This window comes from Fomitopsis serialis (genome assembly GCF_022376445.1).
Source record: "Fomitopsis serialis strain Sig1Antser10 chromosome Unknown B0H18scaffold_4, whole genome shotgun sequence".
Classification (NCBI taxonomy): Eukaryota; Fungi; Basidiomycota; class Agaricomycetes; order Polyporales; family Fomitopsidaceae; genus Fomitopsis; species Fomitopsis serialis.
Genome location: NW_025954964.1, coordinates 1,221,591 through 1,238,097, shown reverse-complemented (window position 1 = coordinate 1,238,097; position 16,507 = coordinate 1,221,591). Strand labels below are relative to the sequence as shown.

At 55.0% G+C, this 16,507-nt stretch overlaps 10 protein-coding genes and 2 non-coding genes across 12 annotated transcripts; 7 read left to right on the top strand and 5 right to left on the bottom strand.

Moving 5' to 3' along the window:
* Nucleotides 1–8: 8 nt before the first annotated feature.
* On the bottom strand, nt 9–1,136 carry B0H18DRAFT_977054 (uncharacterized protein). The gene is made up of 7 exons (XM_048044218.1): nt 907–1,136; nt 811–851; nt 724–755; nt 570–668; nt 379–515; nt 256–316; nt 9–190 (listed from the first exon to the last, which is right to left on the bottom strand). Exons 1-5 carry the CDS (start codon nt 1,066–1,068, stop codon nt 415–417), a joined length of 435 nt encoding a protein of 144 aa, XP_047899365.1. The 5' UTR covers nt 1,069–1,136; the 3' UTR covers nt 9–190; nt 256–316; nt 379–414.
* A 158-nt stretch (nt 1,137–1,294) lies between these two features.
* B0H18DRAFT_977046 (uncharacterized protein) lies at nt 1,295–1,858 on the top strand. The gene is made up of 3 exons (XM_048044217.1): nt 1,295–1,330; nt 1,391–1,453; nt 1,502–1,858. The coding sequence occupies exons 1-3, from the start codon at nt 1,328–1,330 to the stop codon at nt 1,595–1,597; spliced, it is 162 nt and encodes a 53-aa protein (XP_047899364.1). The 5' UTR covers nt 1,295–1,327; the 3' UTR covers nt 1,598–1,858.
* Nucleotides 1,859–2,391: 533 nt separating this feature from the next.
* Nucleotides 2,392–3,203, bottom strand: B0H18DRAFT_1114439 (uncharacterized protein; the record flags this gene model as incomplete). Its single annotated transcript, XM_048033115.1, has 3 exons — nt 2,392–2,598; nt 2,661–3,078; nt 3,142–3,203. 3 exons carry the CDS (start codon nt 3,201–3,203, stop codon nt 2,392–2,394), a joined length of 687 nt encoding a protein of 228 aa, XP_047899363.1.
* Nucleotides 3,204–4,153: 950 nt separating this feature from the next.
* Nucleotides 4,154–5,547, top strand: B0H18DRAFT_977040 (WRB/Get1 family). Its single transcript, XM_048044216.1, has 5 exons — nt 4,154–4,332; nt 4,397–4,577; nt 4,735–4,934; nt 4,967–5,012; nt 5,098–5,547. The coding sequence occupies exons 1-5, from the start codon at nt 4,249–4,251 to the stop codon at nt 5,139–5,141; spliced, it is 555 nt and encodes a 184-aa protein (XP_047899362.1). The 5' UTR covers nt 4,154–4,248; the 3' UTR covers nt 5,142–5,547.
* Nucleotides 5,547–7,773, top strand: B0H18DRAFT_977038 (malate synthase-domain-containing protein). The gene is made up of 10 exons (XM_048044215.1): nt 5,547–6,124; nt 6,178–6,313; nt 6,366–6,419; nt 6,467–6,602; nt 6,634–6,689; nt 6,744–6,848; nt 6,916–6,979; nt 7,009–7,127; nt 7,187–7,314; nt 7,376–7,773. The coding sequence occupies exons 1-10, from the start codon at nt 5,779–5,781 to the stop codon at nt 7,636–7,638; spliced, it is 1,407 nt and encodes a 468-aa protein (XP_047899361.1). The 5' UTR covers nt 5,547–5,778; the 3' UTR covers nt 7,639–7,773.
* A 304-nt stretch (nt 7,774–8,077) lies between these two features.
* Nucleotides 8,078–9,567, top strand: B0H18DRAFT_977034 (kinase-like domain-containing protein; the record flags this gene model as incomplete). Its single annotated transcript, XM_048044214.1, has 6 exons — nt 8,078–8,095; nt 8,116–8,128; nt 8,182–9,020; nt 9,041–9,119; nt 9,140–9,386; nt 9,439–9,567. Coding segments are annotated over 5 exons (1,107 nt in total), but the record flags the coding sequence as incomplete, so codon positions are not given.
* A 137-nt stretch (nt 9,568–9,704) lies between these two features.
* On the bottom strand, nt 9,705–9,778 carry B0H18DRAFT_t30. The gene has a single exon. It is a non-coding gene; the product is annotated as a tRNA-Val (tRNA).
* A 101-nt stretch (nt 9,779–9,879) lies between these two features.
* Nucleotides 9,880–11,092, top strand: B0H18DRAFT_1082409 (uncharacterized protein; the record flags this gene model as incomplete). The annotated part of the gene is made up of 7 exons (XM_048031530.1): nt 9,880–10,080; nt 10,133–10,222; nt 10,274–10,466; nt 10,517–10,686; nt 10,734–10,769; nt 10,799–10,847; nt 10,896–11,092. The coding sequence occupies 7 exons, from the start codon at nt 9,880–9,882 to the stop codon at nt 11,090–11,092; spliced, it is 936 nt and encodes a 311-aa protein (XP_047899359.1).
* Nucleotides 11,093–11,254: 162 nt separating this feature from the next.
* Nucleotides 11,255–11,328, top strand: B0H18DRAFT_t33. The gene has a single exon. It is a non-coding gene; the product is annotated as a tRNA-Val (tRNA).
* A 160-nt stretch (nt 11,329–11,488) lies between these two features.
* B0H18DRAFT_421499 (uncharacterized protein) lies at nt 11,489–12,512 on the bottom strand. The gene is made up of 4 exons (XM_048038027.1): nt 12,445–12,512; nt 12,157–12,383; nt 11,776–12,103; nt 11,489–11,723 (listed from the first exon to the last, which is right to left on the bottom strand). The coding sequence occupies exons 2-4, from the start codon at nt 12,253–12,255 to the stop codon at nt 11,632–11,634; spliced, it is 519 nt and encodes a 172-aa protein (XP_047899358.1). The 5' UTR covers nt 12,256–12,383; nt 12,445–12,512; the 3' UTR covers nt 11,489–11,631.
* On the bottom strand, nt 12,185–13,453 carry B0H18DRAFT_421517 (kinase-like domain-containing protein). Its single transcript, XM_048038028.1, has 6 exons — nt 13,363–13,453; nt 13,137–13,305; nt 12,797–13,080; nt 12,569–12,745; nt 12,445–12,512; nt 12,185–12,383 (listed from the first exon to the last, which is right to left on the bottom strand). The coding sequence occupies exons 1-6, from the start codon at nt 13,372–13,374 to the stop codon at nt 12,371–12,373; spliced, it is 723 nt and encodes a 240-aa protein (XP_047899357.1). The 5' UTR covers nt 13,375–13,453; the 3' UTR covers nt 12,185–12,370.
* A 621-nt stretch (nt 13,454–14,074) lies between these two features.
* On the top strand, nt 14,075–16,505 carry B0H18DRAFT_977017 (uncharacterized protein). The gene is made up of 5 exons (XM_048044213.1): nt 14,075–14,116; nt 14,166–14,748; nt 14,801–15,279; nt 15,328–15,532; nt 15,579–16,505. The coding sequence occupies exons 2-5, from the start codon at nt 14,569–14,571 to the stop codon at nt 16,332–16,334; spliced, it is 1,620 nt and encodes a 539-aa protein (XP_047899356.1). The 5' UTR covers nt 14,075–14,116; nt 14,166–14,568; the 3' UTR covers nt 16,335–16,505.
* Nucleotides 16,506–16,507: the final 2 nt, after the last annotated feature.

Genomic DNA, 16,507 nt, shown 5'->3' with positions numbered 1-16,507 from the left:
TTCTCTCGACAGACTTGGCTTAGATTTGTATTTCATTACTATCCAACGAGTCATTCATTCATCGCCAATCGGGAGATGTGTGCGTTGGGATCGGGCAATGTTGCCGTCGAATCTGAAATCGTAACGTCAAGTGTTGAACGTTGACATGTTGACTGAATGTATCTGAAGTTCGAGTGTTCACGGTGTGCTTCTATGCAGCGTCACTCCACCTCGCTTGCGTCGACAGCAGGCTGTGACACGAACGTCCTGACTTACAAGTGAACTGACTTCTTCCAGCCAAGAGAATTGACCGGCAGAGATAGCATTTCACCTGTTCCTGCTCAGTGCGCGATGTAGTTTGTCAGAAGAAGTCGTCAACTAGCAGTAGTCAATCCATACACGGTCGTGGGCAATCGCTTATGAGGGAATTCGATTCTACAGCTCATCGCGTTTGCCTCGAGCATCCAGCTCGATGAGCTCGACATCGAACTCGAGTGCAGAGTTGGCGGGAATCGCTGCGCCCATGGCGCGGTTTCCTGACAGACAGATTGTATGAGGGGAGGCCTAGACAAGACTTCCGCTTCACTCACCATAGGCGAGGTGCGCGGGGATGATGAGCGTGCGCCTCTCCCCTTCGCACATTCCTTGGAGCCCGCGCTCCCAGCCCTTGATGACCTGGCCTCTGCCCACTGCGAGCGATGCCCGTCAGGTTGTGATGCTTCCTGAGATTGATCTGACACTTACAGGTCACGGAGAACGGCTTCTTACGGTCATAGCTGGTGGACACGTTGCGTTCACGAGGCCCGACTCAAGCAGAGCGCGCGAACTTACCTCGAGTCGAACTTGTTACCGTTCGAGAGTAGCTTTCCAGTCTAAAGCGGGAAATCTGAGCCTTCGACCGTTACTCGGTATGACTGCATAACTTACGTAGTGCACCTTCAGTATATCGCCATTAGTTGCCTTCACTGGGCAGTCCGGTGGCATAAGAGTCGTTTGGATCTCGAGGTCGCTGGGAGGTTCAGGCGCCTCTGCGGAAACCAGCAAACCGAAGAGCGCAGCAAAAAGCAAGCTGAAGAGAGCAAGTCTCATCTTGAATCCGTGTTGGTGAATAGCAGCGTCGCGCTCTGGGTAGACTCGTAGCAGACGTGGCCACTGTCCTTGGGCGTCATCAGGTGGCGCGAATATAGCATCCGTGGGAACTCTCCCCGATTCGATCAGAGAGTTCCCGGAGCGAATTGATGGACTCCCTTATGCGGTGCTTAGTCAGAACTGTACAGGGCAATCCGTCGCTAACCTTAATTTTCATCCCTCTCTACCCACCGTCTACGCCGCCCCGACCTCAAGAACGATGGTCCGTACTGCGTCCAGTTGCTCGCAGATGATGTAGGCTGACTCCCTCTGTGCTTTGCAGCCTTCCCAAAAGACTTTCCGCACGAAGCGCATCCTCGCGAAGGCTGCCCGCCAGAACCGGTGTGTATGCCAGTGCGTCCCAAGGGTTGCTTTAACTAACGTACTCTGGCAGGCCCATCCCCAGTGGTTCCGCTTGAAGTCGGACACGAAAATCCAGGTGCGTAATGTGCTCGTTCCACCCGCAGCAACTGTTAAACCCTGGCATTAGTACAACGCCAAGCGCCGTCACTGGAGGCGCACGAAGCTCAACATCTAAGCCAGCTTCCGTCTCATCTGCCCTGCATTGGGCCGCGCTCGTGGGGAGGGAGAGGGTATTTGCAAGTCATCGACGTCGCCACGCACCAGCTTACGCATCATGTACTCCTCCGCTATTGGCCTATGGCTGTTTCGCTGAATATTCGCATGCTCCATGACACTGTATCATTCTACTGCTGTGCCAGCTGAGCTGATCAACGAGTGTTATAAAATCCCGACGCACGGATGGCCAGGGTCACGACTCAACAGTGTAGTCCAACGCAGGCCTGATCACGCAGGGCAGCTGCGCTGTTTACAAATGTCGCGAGCTCAAGATACTGAACGCTGCCTAAGTACATGTACGAAAGGTAAGTACCGTGAAGCAATGGTACACTCACGCGAAGGCAGGTAGCATAAAACAGTGAGTAGTGAATTGTACTCTATCGTCAGTATCGGTCCCGGTTGCTAAAAGTTGCTAGAAGTACTCAGAACTGCTACTTTTTGCTCGGCCAACCGTGTAACAACGCCCGCAGAAAGGCCCGAAACGGGTGGTGTTAGTCTCAGCCCCATGGAGATCTCGCTACCATCTACTCCCAAGGTCCCAGAATGTATGCGCTATAACATGCCATATCTTACTATGCTATGAAGTCGCTGCAGCAGTGGTCATTCTGCAACGTTCCACTACCGAGGATGAATGCGCCCTGAACCGGTCAGGCCCGCCATCTCATGGAGCTGCGTAAGATAGCAAAATGGACAGTATTGTTTTGGTCACCAGCGATTGCGATGCGGGTTGAACATGGGCTGCATGACCGCGCCCGGGCCGACCTGGGCCTCGTTCTCCGCGACCAGTTCATCGTACGCCCGCGTGTGCTCCTGCAAGCGCCGCCACGCCCGCCTCGCGCGGCGAAACGACGCCCAAAGGGCCCGCAACGTGAGCCAGATGAGGGCGCCGAGGATGAAGAATATGACTCTGAGCTTGAGATGATCGTGGCGGAAGGCCCGACGATTGTGGGCGCGGGCGCGGGCCCCGGGGGCACGACGTCGTTGTACCAGGGGTGGACACGAATGGTGAAGGTGCGTGAATTCGTGTGGTTTGCGAGTGCTGCTGCTGACGCAGCGGTCGGTTCGGGGGATGGTTGGTCGGATGTGCTTGTCGCTATTGCCTCTAGGGTCTCCGTGAGGGAAGGGCGGAGTGAAGTTTCGGTGGCAGGTAGTGTTGTGGTCATTACCACTACGGGATACGTGAGGTAGGGCAGCGGCGAAGGTAGAGACGGACCGTCGGGGGGCAGTGGTTCGGGTTCGACCTCGTCCGTTTGTATTTCTGATGCCGCTGGAGGTGTGCTCTCTGTTACAGTATACGTGGTCGTTTCTGTTTCTCGACTCTCTGACGAATCGGATTGAGCAGCATCGTCCTCAGAGTGGGCGTCGTCACCGACAGAGTCAGGTGGTGAGGCACTGGTGACATGAGTCTTTGACTGTGAGCCGTCTTTGAGCGAAGACTGCGCGCGAAGCACTCACCTCCTGAAATAAGCCTGGAACTTGTTCCAGATGCGCGGGAGGTTAGTGAAGGTGGTGACCATGTTCACGCATATGTAGACCGGGGAGAAGGGTGACGTGAGGAAAGAAGCTCAGCGACTAACGGGGCGCTTTGTGATAAGGCGGCAGGGTGCTTGCAGAGTATTACGGTGTGAGGAACATGTGAGTGGACAGAGCGGCTTCCAGTCAAGCTTAAACCTTACGTCGTGCGAACACCAGGCGTTGGGATCTGACGCCGCACAGCCCACGACAATGCGTGCGCCGTATGTGGTATGATCATCCTGTGATCATCCACGCTTGTATCAACCCACATCAGCTCACTGGAACTCGATAGAGATTGATAGTGATACTACCGTGTTGTTGTCGGCTGCCAATAGCCGCCCATATTGACATGGACATGCGAATTGTACTTACGTGTCAATATTTGCGACACAATCCCGCACAGAGGTCCTGTGTTCAGAGTTGTACAGCTCCTGAGATCTGGAAGGTATGGAGTCCGGACACTCACCGGTGAAGACATCCCCATCATGAATCGATATCGCGAGAGCACCCAGAATGCGCCCGAGTAGTTGAGCGCCATCCCGCCAGACAAGGTTACGTCGTGCCAGCCATGCGTTGGCGGCACGCCATCGACGCAGGGCATGCATGCAACGACTCTCGTCGCCCGTACAAGCCGTCTTACACCGCTCGACGTTCTGGATGCATGTCGTGGCAATGAATCCGAATCCAGTGCGTTGAGCAGGCCACAGCCCGATGCGTCGTTTGGCGGTAGTTATGGCAGCGCAGAGTCAAAGATCCGACGAGAACGCCAACACGCCATCTGTCCAGCACACAAGGAAGTCCAGACGGAACATGTACAGGCAGCCACCACAATCCGAAGTCGAATAATGGGACAGTTACCAGAAACGGAAGAGGCCAATAGCCTCTGATCCTAACAGCGGCAAACAAGGACACCACCACGTGCATGCAATATGGTGACGCGACATGGCAGTCGGAGACAGCCACGAATGCGCCAGGCCTGACTTGCAGCGGCCAGCGCACCTGCTGCTCACCCATCCATCCTCGAGGCTACGACCTCCGACGCCCATCATGTCTCTCATCATCACCTTGTTCGCTCTTGTCTTCGTAACAGAACTGATCTCATGGATTGGCAAGTCTGTATTACTCGAATTTGTGCGTAGGAGACTCGACTGGCTAGGATGTGACGTGTCCTGACAGTAGGGTGGATGGACGACAGGCCTACGCGATCTACCTGCGGATATTCCACTCGAGCGCGGTGGCGCGCCAACGAAAACTCAAGTCAGAGATACTTGTAGCAAAGAAGGAGCTGCTGCAGACGAGTGCGCAGGACCAGTTTGCAAAGTGGGCAAAGCTGAGGCGGGGTGTGGACAAGGGGTTAGCAGACCTGGAGAAGCTCAGTAAGTGTCTCCCTCGCCTTGGTAATACCTCCGAGGTCCATGTCTCTGCGTGCCGCGACCACCACGGCGCCGGCAGGGATGCGTGGTCCTCGAAGAGTCTCTTACCAATGACCTGCGGCTTCATGTTCTCACCATCGGCTTCATGTCCTCACGGCAGATAGCGAACTGTCCTCCGCGAGGTCGTCCTTTTCGCTCAAATTCAGCACCGTCGTCTGGGTCTTGACGGCAGGCCTCCAGTTCTTCGTCGGCTGGTGGTACCGGAAATCCGCCGTGTTCTATCTTCCGCCAGGGTGGTTCGGGCCCCTTACATGGTGGCTGTCGTTCCCGTTCGCGCCTGCAGGCTCGGTGAGCTGTGGGGTGTGGCAGATGGGTGTAAACGCGTTATCAAGGTGGGCGAGCGGGTGGTGAAGGAGTTGGCTGCGGGTACGGGCACAGGTGGGTTGTCGGCCGTCTCGTTCTTACGCAGTTGGTGTTCGATTCGCTGATGGCCGGTCTGCGACCACGCCCGGTAACTGAACAGAGTCTGTGCCGGTTCCGTCGGAACGCAAGGAGAAGGCAGAATAGGTGGACCCCGCGTGCGGGTAGGATCCGGGCTGTGGGGTAGCCTTGGCTATGATGTATAGTTAGAGAGGCCGGTGTATGGATGGACGTTTATCCTGCTGCTGAGACCGTGTTTAGCGGACGGGCGAGGGCCCGTGATGGGTGCCACAAGGAAGAGTGGGACTAGGCTCCCATCGACGTTCTCCTGAGGGGTCCCAGGCAGGTGCGAAGACTCGGGGGAATCACACTGGAGACGAAAGGAGGATAGCAGCGAGGCGTGGATCCCCCGAGAGTCCGAAGACCCGACTGCGTTCTGTGGACACGTTCGCGGTCACGGAAGGCATCCCTTGGCCTCCGCAGGCCATCCCGCCTGCGTGGCTGCGGGCCCGGGAACGCAGTCGGCCGAGTGTGCTGGGGTTGGCGCGCGGAGACGGAGGGCTGGAGGGGCGAAGGCGGCGGGACTCCGGGGGCTGGACGGAAAGGGAAGGATGCCCCCGGGGTCCGCCCCCCACGTGAAATGGGCGGAAGACATGACGTGCATCCTCCGCCCATGGGACAGCACGGAGTGCCGACCATGTACATATACTCGCAGCCCTCCCTCTGCTGCACACCACCGCCCTCCCTCTTCTCACACACACCCATCAACATCCCATAGCCCACCATGGTCGCCGGCGTACAGATCCACACCAGCGTCGCCCAGCAGGCCCAGTCCGAGATCCTCACCGAGGACGCCCTCAAGTTCCTCGCCGCCCTCCACAGAACCTTCGAGTCCACCCGCCAGAGCCTCCTCATCGCACGCGAGGCCGCACAGCTCCGCCTCGACGCAGGACAGCCCCTCGACTTCCCTCCCGAGACCGCACACATTCGCGCCGACCCCTCATGGCTCTGCGCGGCCCCCGCGCCCGGTCTCGAGGACCGGCGCGTCGAGATCACGGGCCCCACCGACCGCAAGATGGTCATCAACGCCCTGAACAGCGGCACGAAGACGTTCATGGCTGACTTCGAAGGTGCGTTCTATGAACGTCGCGTCGGTGGCGCTAGCTGAACCGTACCCACCCAGATGCGAACTGTCCCACGTTTGCGAACATGGTCAGCGGCCAGGTCAATCTCCGCGACGCGATAAGGCGCAAGATCGACTTCGAGCAGGGCGGGAAGCAGTACAAGCTCAGCGAAAAGCCCGCCGTGCTGATTGTCCGGTACGTACGTTGTCGCCACAAGCGCGTTGGTCGATTGACGCGATCGGTGTAGTCCGCGTGGCTGGCATTTGGACGAGCCTCGATTGACCATCGACAACGCGCCCATGTCGGCTCGCTCTTGACTTTGGTCTCTACTTCTTCCACAACGCGAAGGAGCTCGTCGCGCGCGGGTCGGGCCTACTATTACCTTCCTAAGATGGAACACTACCTCGAAGCGCGTCTCTGGAACGACGTCTTCAACTTCTCGCAGTCATACATTGGCATTCCTCTCGGCACCATCCGCGGTACCGTCCTCATTGAGACGCTTCCCGCGCTTCCAGATGGAGGAGATTCTCTTCGAGCTCAGGACACACTCTTCAGGTCTCAACTGCGGCCGGTGAGTTCTTGTACGCTCATGACGAATAGTTTAGAATGCTGACAGGTGGTGTAGCTGGGATTACATCTTCAGCTTCATCAAGAAGCGCAGGGCAGACAGGAGCGCTGTTCTTCCGGACCGCAAGGACGTCACCATGGAGGTGCACTTCATGGATCCTACGTCCGTCTCCTCATCCAGACTGTCACAAGTGAGCTCTATCATTGGAGACCATTCGTTTGTCTGACAGTATGCACAGGCGACGAGTTGCGGCGATGGGAGGCATGTCTGCGCAGATCCCGATCAAGAACGACGTTCAGGCGAACGAGGTTGCCATGACAAGGTTCGCAATGACAAGTTGCGCGAGGTCACTGCCGGTCACGACGGCACATGGATTGCGCACCCGCTCATCAACAAGATTGCCATGGACATCTTCAACGAGCATATGTGGGTCCCAACCAGGTTCGTGCACTCATCTACTCGCATTCAACTACTGATGCTGTGCAGTATCACATCCGCAGGGAGGACGTAAAAGTCGCAGCTGCCGATCTGCTGAGTACCAAGGCGCCAGGCCAGATCACGTCCGCCGGTGTCCGCGAAAACGTCGCGACTGCGCTCTCCTACAGCGCGGCATGGCTCGGCGGGAACGGTGCATCCCGCTGAACTGGCTCATGGAGGACGCCGCGACGGCGGAGATCACGCGCGTGCAGCTCTGGCAGTGGGTCAAGTAGGCGTGCGCATGGCGGACAAGGGCGAGACGGTCACGGCGGCGTACGTCGACCGCGTCATCGACGAGCTCGTGCCCGCGCAGAAGGGCCCGATGGTCAGCGAGAAGAACCTAGACATCATCGCGAAGTACTTGAAGGCGCAGATCCGGAAGGAGTGGCCGAGCGAGTTCTTGACGAGCGACCTGATGGGCTACCTCGCCGTCGCTGACGGGTGCCCGGCGGCGTGGCAGAAGAGCGTGCTGTGAATGGGTTCTGTGTCGATGTCTAATGAGTGTATATGATCCGTTTGGGATACCTTGTATTGTAGCACCATATCGTATTTTCGCACTTGTACAGTAGCGCAGTGGGTTACTCAATGATCAGACATGAATGACTTGTAATTGACGACCTGCCAGTGCTTCGGTCGCCTTGCTACCCATTAACCTCTGATGGACTTCGTCGGTGCTAGAGAGGCAAATTGTAGGATAGTTGGAGAAGATTTACGATGTAAGCCGCAGTGTCGGGCGCGTCGGGAAATTCCTTTCTTGATGGAGCACATGAGTGCGCGTAGACGCCTACGCAGCATCAATGCATTCACTCCGCCGCATCAGCTCACTCGGGTTCCTTCAGACCACGCACACGTCCGTCCCACATTGGCTACCGCAGCATAGTATCCAGACATCTAGCACGCACCATGGCCTCAAGTCCAGGCAGGTGAAGCGGGTTACGCTTACTTCAAAAAGAATTGGTGGATGGGTACGTGGGTTATTCCCAAGCGATCGTCCGTGAACTGTATCAGCGTGTCCCAGTTGAACTCGAGGGCGAGGAGGACCATGTCAGCACGCCACCAGCGGAAGAGCCGACCGCGACAGAGCATCCTCACACCCCGTTTCTCTCGCACCCATTCAGCACCCATGCTGCGGATTCGTCGGCGCGTTCGCCGCCGGCCTCTGGCACGACGTTCGTCCCACCCAATAACCCTCTCTCCATCTTCTCATTCCCGACGCCTACCACGTACTCCGCTCCACCAAACCCTATCCAAAATATGGCACCGTTCGCGTCTGGATCAGCTTCAGAGCTGTTCAAGTGCGTGGTCAAGAAGCCAAACGTCGTCCAGCTTGAAATCAACGGCGAGATGCAGTCGAACGCCAACGACGTCATGACACAATTCCTCGCTGAGCTACGCGTGTACACTACCGTGTCACGGCATCGCAATATAGCCGCATTCCTAGGCTGCCTCGAGAACGTCGGCATGGTGCTCGAGTGCATCGAGGGGCGGACGCTGTGGGATGTAGTCAAGGTGCGGCCGGAGCTGACTCGAAGCCAGAAAGTTGACTACCACAACCAACTGCTGGACGGACTTACTCACCTGCACTCTTTCGGCCTGAGCCACGGCGACCTCTCGCTGCTGAACGTGCAAGTGACCTACTCTTCTGACACGATCAAGCTGCTCGACTTCGGCCGCTCCGTCGCGGCGGACTCCTTCTTTGCCTCGCCGTTCGAGGACATGTCTCAACGTCCGGCCGCGCCAGAACCCCCGCGCCCACCGGTGACGTCGCGCTTTGCGCCAAAGTCGCCTTACTCTCCCGTACCTCCTACTCCGCCGCCATTACAGTCGAGGCAAGTAGAGCAGATACACCCTGGACCCGTCCATTCTCCGCCCCCGAGGTCCTGCGCGGCGAGTGCCAGGACCCTCGCTTAGCGGACGCTTACAGCTTTGGAGTCATCTTGGTTTGCTTGGATCGATGTGACCTCGTCGACATCAAGCCTGGGACCAACGGAAGGATCTCCTACCCAAAGGTTTCTTGGACGGCTTGCAGGTCTTCAGGGAGAGGTGCGAGGCATATCTCAAACGATGGGATAAGGGCAGGCGTAAGCTGGCAAAAGAAGATATGATGGACGTCGACATTCAGATGGGTATCTAGACTGACTCATTGACACTGGACACTCACGCGTTTTGGACTGTCAGATGTAGTGCGCGTTCAATGATTCTCAATGTAATTGCCCTTTACATGTATGGCTCGGATGGTCTCACACGCTGCTCTATCGCTGAAGCTTGCATGAAGGTACATGCCATTGAGACGGCATAGAGGCTGTGTACTAGAGTATTCATCGGGATTGGCCTTGGATAATGAGCTGCGCTCCTGGCTGATCAATGAGATGACGAGCACAACCTGCATACAGCATTTGTATCGACGAACATACACGTTGATTGCGGATGGGTGCCAAAATTATGCTTTTGTGGCTATGGCCATAATGTGTTGCTGTGCGACACCGGGAGAATCTGATCCTCAAGCACATCTGTGTAGCTTGCCTCAGAAGAACAAAAAGATGAGTCGGCCCAGGTTCGAACTGAGGACCTTCTGTGTGTTAGACAGATGCGATAACCAACTACGCCACCGACCCGTTAAACTCTCCGCGATCCTTGTTGTATAGGCGTGTCACGTGCTAGTTGCCACAGTGCAATACTTGTGATGTGACGACCATCCTTGCATTGTCCGGTCACGATGTCGACCCCGTCCTCCACGCCAACACCGTCTTCAACCTCTAACACTGCAAACATCATAACGGCACTGGGAAATGCCTACAAGACGCAAACAGGAGATCCGCTTCCGAGCGACAAGATCGCTCAACTCCTGATCCAAAACATGAGCCAGCTGAGCGAGCTTGCGAAACACGGCAAGCTGACTCAAGCGCAGATATTACAGGTGTGTGATTCCTTTGTGTTCAACGGGCAAAGCACGTACTGATTTGGCCCAGTTGAAAGAGTACGCGGACAAACATAAGACTGGAGCATCGGGGAGTACCTCCACCCCTGCGCCCGCCCCCGCTGCCCCTGCACCTGCCCCCGTACGTCTTAGGGTCCACCTGATTCTAGTTAATCTATACCGATCTTCTTAGGTTGCAGCACCCATGCCTACGAACCCAGCATTTCGCAGCGCTCACACCCCTTTCCTGAATGCCAATCCCAGCACGGACTCTTACCCTATCAGTAACACTCCCACTGCCACAAACCCCGGACCGGTCCAATGGCAGATTGCTCAACAAGGCCGTCCTACATTGACCGGAGGTATAGCGGGAGGCAGACTCTCAGGTATGTACGACGACATACCCTCGCGCCGTCTTCCTAACCGTCTACCGAAGGCACGCCGGCACAACTGACGAAACCGTCTGATGACACTACACTTCTGAACACGGACGATAATCGGACGCGCCGCAAGAACACTCCCGGAGACCAGAGCATGCGGAGGTCAATACAGGATCTAGTATCGAGTATTGACCCCAACGTCAAGATTGAACCCGAAGTCGAGGATGTCAGTTCAATTCTCTTGAGTATTGGCTTGCACTGATGCACACATAGCTTCTCCTTGACATCGCGGACGAGTTCATCGACTCCGTCACGAACTTCGCTGCCGTCTAGCAAAGCATCGAGGCGGCGATACGTTGGAGGTCAAGGACCTCCAACTGCATCTGGGTCAGTAGTAAAATACGCTGCTACGGTTGGGACTGACGTGTCTATCAGAACGTAACCACAACATTCGGATTCCTGGCTTTGCCTCGGATGAGACGCGTATTTCCCTGTCACAAATGACGGCGGCACCTGCAGCGCCCGCCGCCACGGCAAACAAGAAGGGTAATGCGCAAGGCGCTGTGCAGACCCCTCGCACCCAAAGGCTATCGCAACTGCAGACCGCGAAAAGAGAAGCTAAGCTGATCTGATTCCTCCTGCGTCGTGTTGCGGATACGTTGCCCTCTTGTACTTCACATGGACTGATATCCTATGTTGCGCTTCCCAGGATGCACTGTACTACAATACGAATTATCTGCTGTCTGCGTATCCTGCCTGCCCATCGATCAGCAAAGGGGAGCGCCCATCAACATGGGTCGATGGCGTAGTTGGTCATCGCATCTGTCTTACACACAGAAGGTCCTCAGTTCGAGCCTGGGTCGACTCATTTTGGATCAGGACTAAGGACCATCGCCCTTTTGCTCGTGCTGTCTGCGTCATTTTCTGAACTCTTCATGTTGCACGGCCAACAGGCAGACATTGCTACCACTATCATGCATCATGCGAGCTCAATAGTGCGTAGTATCCGGTTGTGAGCGATACATATAGATGGTATGTACAGGTGATGATTCATATCCAAGCTTGCCCATCGGCAATGCAGTCCCAAGCGGCGGCGGCGGCAGGTGAGGTTTCGGACCCGAAGGACATGTCTCTCACTAAATTGACAATGTCTTCGTAGTCAGGAGCATCCTCATTTACTGGGGAGTTGGCTAGCATTGGGTCGTAGTGGCGAAGCTAGACGGGTATACGCTTTCGACGTCCCGGCCCGCGGTTGGGTGAAATCTGTAATGATGTGTCAACAACGTGTGAAGCTTAATACGCAAGTGATGATCACCTGGCACAGTTGTGCTCTGAACGTCGATAGGTACGTCGGTTTGGCTGGAAGGTGTGTAGCGATCGTCCGCAAGGGGCCAAGTCGGTGGATGGGTACCGAATAAGCCATAGCGTCGTAAGCTCTCCCGTAAAATCTCCAGCACATGTCTGATTCGCGGACGTCTGTGCCATTGCGGGCCCCAGCCATTGTCCATCAGGGTCCAGACATCGTCAGATAAGCCCAACGGGGTTGCAGCTGCCGGTCGTTCAGGACGGATACCGAGGATCACACGGAAGACTACGGTTGCGTCGCGCGTGAGGTTGAAGAACGGGATCCGACCAGTGAATACCTGGCTCAGTGACTGTCAATCTCGCACCACGAATCACAGATTCGGAGGCTCACCTCCCACATAACCATGGCAAAGGAGTATATGTCACTTTCGGGAGACGGCCTCGCATGTTCCAGTCCTGCTTCTTCCGGGTTGAGGAGCTCGGGCGCCATCCACCGAATGGACCCGTTGACACTCAAGATGTCGAGATGGCGTTCACGGTATTTGGATCATAGGTGACTGCTGACAGGCCGAAATCTGCAAGACATGCATGGAGTCTTTCGTCTATCAATATGTTCGCCTGTACCAATGTGTCAGTCTCTGTCACAGCATATAAAGGTAATCACTGGACCAATGCTTACACCCTTGATATCACCATGCAAACTCCATGTGAATGTAGATATTCCAGGCCTTGTGCAATGTCCACAAGCTGCATGAAGTCAACTGATTGCTCAACAGACACAGCAAGTTATAGTATATACTGACTAGCTCTGGCCTATTGGCTCCTGGGGAATTCCTGAGGTATGCTGTGATATTGCCATTGGGCATCCACTGGCATACAGCAGAGAATTTGGCTTTATTCTCATCATAGTCAATGCCTATGAAAGGTGTGATGTTGGAGTGAGAAAGCCTCCTCCATAAGACAGCTTCTCTGCAGAAGGTCTACATAGACACATGAGCTAAGGGGATAATAGGAAAACATAGACCACATGCCTTTTTGACTGCCTCCAAGTTAGCATGACCATAGACACGAAAAGCCTTCACTGCTACTTGTTGATCCTTGTACCTGCCTAGCCAGACATCTGCAAAGCCACCAGATGCTATTGGATGATTGCCAATGATGGTCAATTCCTCATGGGGTAGCCTCAGCCCAAGTAGCAGGCCTTTCTTGGATAGGTCATACACAGTTGGTAGTCTTCCTAACTCTCCACACATCTTGCGCAGAGTGTGGAACAGCCTGGTGTGAATGCGGCTATTGTCCTCAACAATGCCATCAACTGAAATTTGAATTAGAGTCAGTACACATTCATCAAGTCAATTGCTGTACATACACCATCCAAGAGGTCTATGACAGCAATGGCATCTTTACCCTTCATTTTGAATAATTCTTGCAAGTTGTCCCTTGAGGAAAGCACTTCACTGACAGCACCAATAGTCTCATCCAGGGCTGGTGGCAGGAAGATGCCTCCTTCAGATCCATCAACTGGAAACATGCATTCTTGCTTAACATGACCAGCTCTCAACATCATCCAACATGATTACAGTAGTATGATGCTTACCAAAGGTTTCATGAGGTTAGGACAGTTGTTTTGGATTTCTGTATCTCCTTTTCACATGGACCCATTGCCCTACAGCATAGACAGGGTCCCATGCAGCCCAGTTTGTCAAGGACTTGCAGAGCTCATGATACCAACTATGATCATCAGTAAATAAACAACAGAGTGAGAGTTGGTGCTTACTGGAGTAAGTGTCAAAGTTCAAGTTCACTTTTCCTGTGATATCTTGAAGTCACTCCACTTGGGTGCCTGTGGTACTCAATAGAGAACATTTCCATGCACACAAAGCAAATGCTTCAGCTAGGAGCACTAGCTTCTGTGTGGACCTCTGTATCAAGCATGTGTCAGTCGTGTAAGAAGGAAGTGTGAAAATTGACTGTTACTTTATAGATTTGCAATCTCTTCTGAGGGGCAATCATGAGCAGATATACATGATACAAGTCACGGGCTTCAGTTGCCCCATTCTGTCCAGAGGGCTGCATAGACCGAGTCGACGTGTGGACTGATGCCATGGTAGCACAGCGAGGTACTTAGCAGTAGAGAAGGGAAGATTGTAAGTCGTGTCCCCTCTCTCACAAGCATATATCGTGCGGCGAACCACAATAGGCCGCTATCAATGCCGCACATACAATCAATCAACCGAAGGCTGTGTGATGCATGTATCGTGTTTCGATCGTGTTGCAGCAGAATCATCCTGGCAGTCCCGGGTCGCCCGAGGATCCCGAATCCGTCCCCGCGCTTCTATACATAATGGCGAACCTGACGAAGTTAACTTCGTACGGCTCGAAAGTTCAGACATCATACGTACATGCTACCTAGGTAATGGACTGTGCCGCTCCTCGTTCTGAGTCGAGGTCTACTTGCCTAGGTCGAGCCTATTTCAAGTTCGCGGCGTTAATGAGGTTCACGACAGCGTGAGGCTGCGTAGTAATGGTGACATGAAGGAAGCCAGCCATGGCCGTGAGGCTACTGGCAAGGGTACTTTGTGAAACAGACAAGATAGAGCAAGTTAGTAGATGGAAAGTCGTCACAGTTGTGGTCGACTCCGTCGCGGCGCTCACGTGACTGAACATCGCTAACATGTCTGAACGTCCAAATGCGGCCATACCCTTGTTCTCCTTTCATTAAATCGCTTCCGGGTCACAAGCCGTCCTATCGCTTCGGTCTCTCCCACTGTCACCCAACCCTGCTTGTACGTCGTCGAGGACGATGTTTAGCCCAACTCGCACTGTACAAACACCGTCAAGGACGAGGAGACATCCGTACATTGGCTGCTTGAACGCATTCGCGCAGAGCCACCAAGCCACGACCTTGCAGATGCTTTCGGACGATATCCTACTGTTGATCATCAGCTCCGTGGAAGTACGAGACGTGCTGGCTTTGAGGCAGGTGTGTACGTCACGCGCCATGTCTGGTCCTTGTCGGATTCACACTGTACTAGACATCCAAACGTCTCTTCACCATCTCGAAGCTACGCTGGGTGTGGCATGACGCAATCAAGCGGCACGTCGTTGACAGAGGCCTACCAATACCCGCGGCAGACACAGACCTGAGGACGTTGTCGGCGGAGCAGCTCGAGGCGCGAGCCGTGCACGCCGCCAAGTTCCATGACAATTGGTGCTCTTCGAATCCCACCGCCCGCCACACGCTCTCGTTCCTCGCGGACCAGTATCTCCCTGACGAGACAGTCGAGTCGCACAAGTCGACTGTGAGCCAAGTCGCGTTCCTGCCCGGGTGCAGTGGCCAGTACCTCGTGACTGTCGTTGGAAAGATCATTACTTGCTGGGAGGTGCCATTCGACGGCTCGGGCGCGTACCGCATCGCAGACCATGTCGCGTCATTTCCGGTGGAACAGTTGACTGTCAACGACGATAGTGGGAGCGAGGCCACTCTTGTGTATTTGGCTGGCATGACAGCACCGTGAGTTACCACCTTGCACGTCGAAATACGCGGCTAACACCGGAGTAGGCATGATCCAACGATGGTTGTTGCACTTGCTCTCGATAAATTTCACGGGCGATTTCGAGAGATCTCGAGATTACGTAGCGTCCGCGCGATGGTACATCCTCTGCATGTTATGCATGGGGCCTACGTTGTCCTGGGGCAGGCACCAACGATCTGGTATTACGAAGGACCTATGGAGGCCATCAATCTGCAGCCAACACATTACTTGGTGAGTCGACCAGTGTGTTTGCGAATCTTCGCTTATACCGCTGTAGGCGCAAGCCGGTGAGATCCGTGCAGTCAAGGTTGTCAACCGCTATATGGTTGTCGTGCGTGAGAACTGCATACATTTCTTGTACGCACCTGTCTGGAATGGTACGCGCACTGCCTGGAATCGGCAGCCGCAGTTGCTCTTCCAGGTCAACCCCACGGCCACAGAAGCTGTGATCATCCACCAAACCGCTGTCGTCGCACAGAGGGACCCAAGCGACTGGCCATCGACGCCTGTGACTGTCCTCTGGCGATGCCGGGAAGACGACGTTGACATGATCGTCCAACTCGATTTGCTTCCTGGCCTCGACAAACCCACCGCGTCATCCGCTGTCGAAGGCTCGCTGCCACCGTATTTGCTCCCTTTCGCGCAATGCAAACGCATCAACGCGGTTCCCGTGCCACCGTCCTGCAGGAAGCTGCATGCCACTCCGAGTGGTAAAGGCTTTTGTGTCCAGACCAGGAACCTCTGCTCGCGACATTCGTCCTACCCTGCACGTTGTCTATTCGGATTTCATGTCACTGCACAACCGGGTGCCGTCTCAACGGAGCGAACCAGCAAGGGGGTGCAACGGCCCAAAGCGACGTACCTCGAGAACGAGGTGCATTACTCGGAGAAGGCGCTCTACTCGCGTCGGTGCGATATGAGCGAGATCATCAAGCGGCAGTATGCCATCGTGTCCACTGCATTCGAAGACACGACCGGGCGAATAGCCATCGGGGACAGGTACGGCCAAGTGGAAGTGCTGGATTTTGCATGACGATTGGGCGTTTGAGATAGCTTTTCGTCGAAGATGGGCTGCTCGACCTTTAGCACAGTGTACAATATCATGGCCGGAGGGAGAGGAGACGGGCTGCCTGTATCACTACGAGATGTCTTTATGTTGGACAGAACAATAGCGAGTGCCCGTTTCGGGAAAGCCTGCGAGGGTAC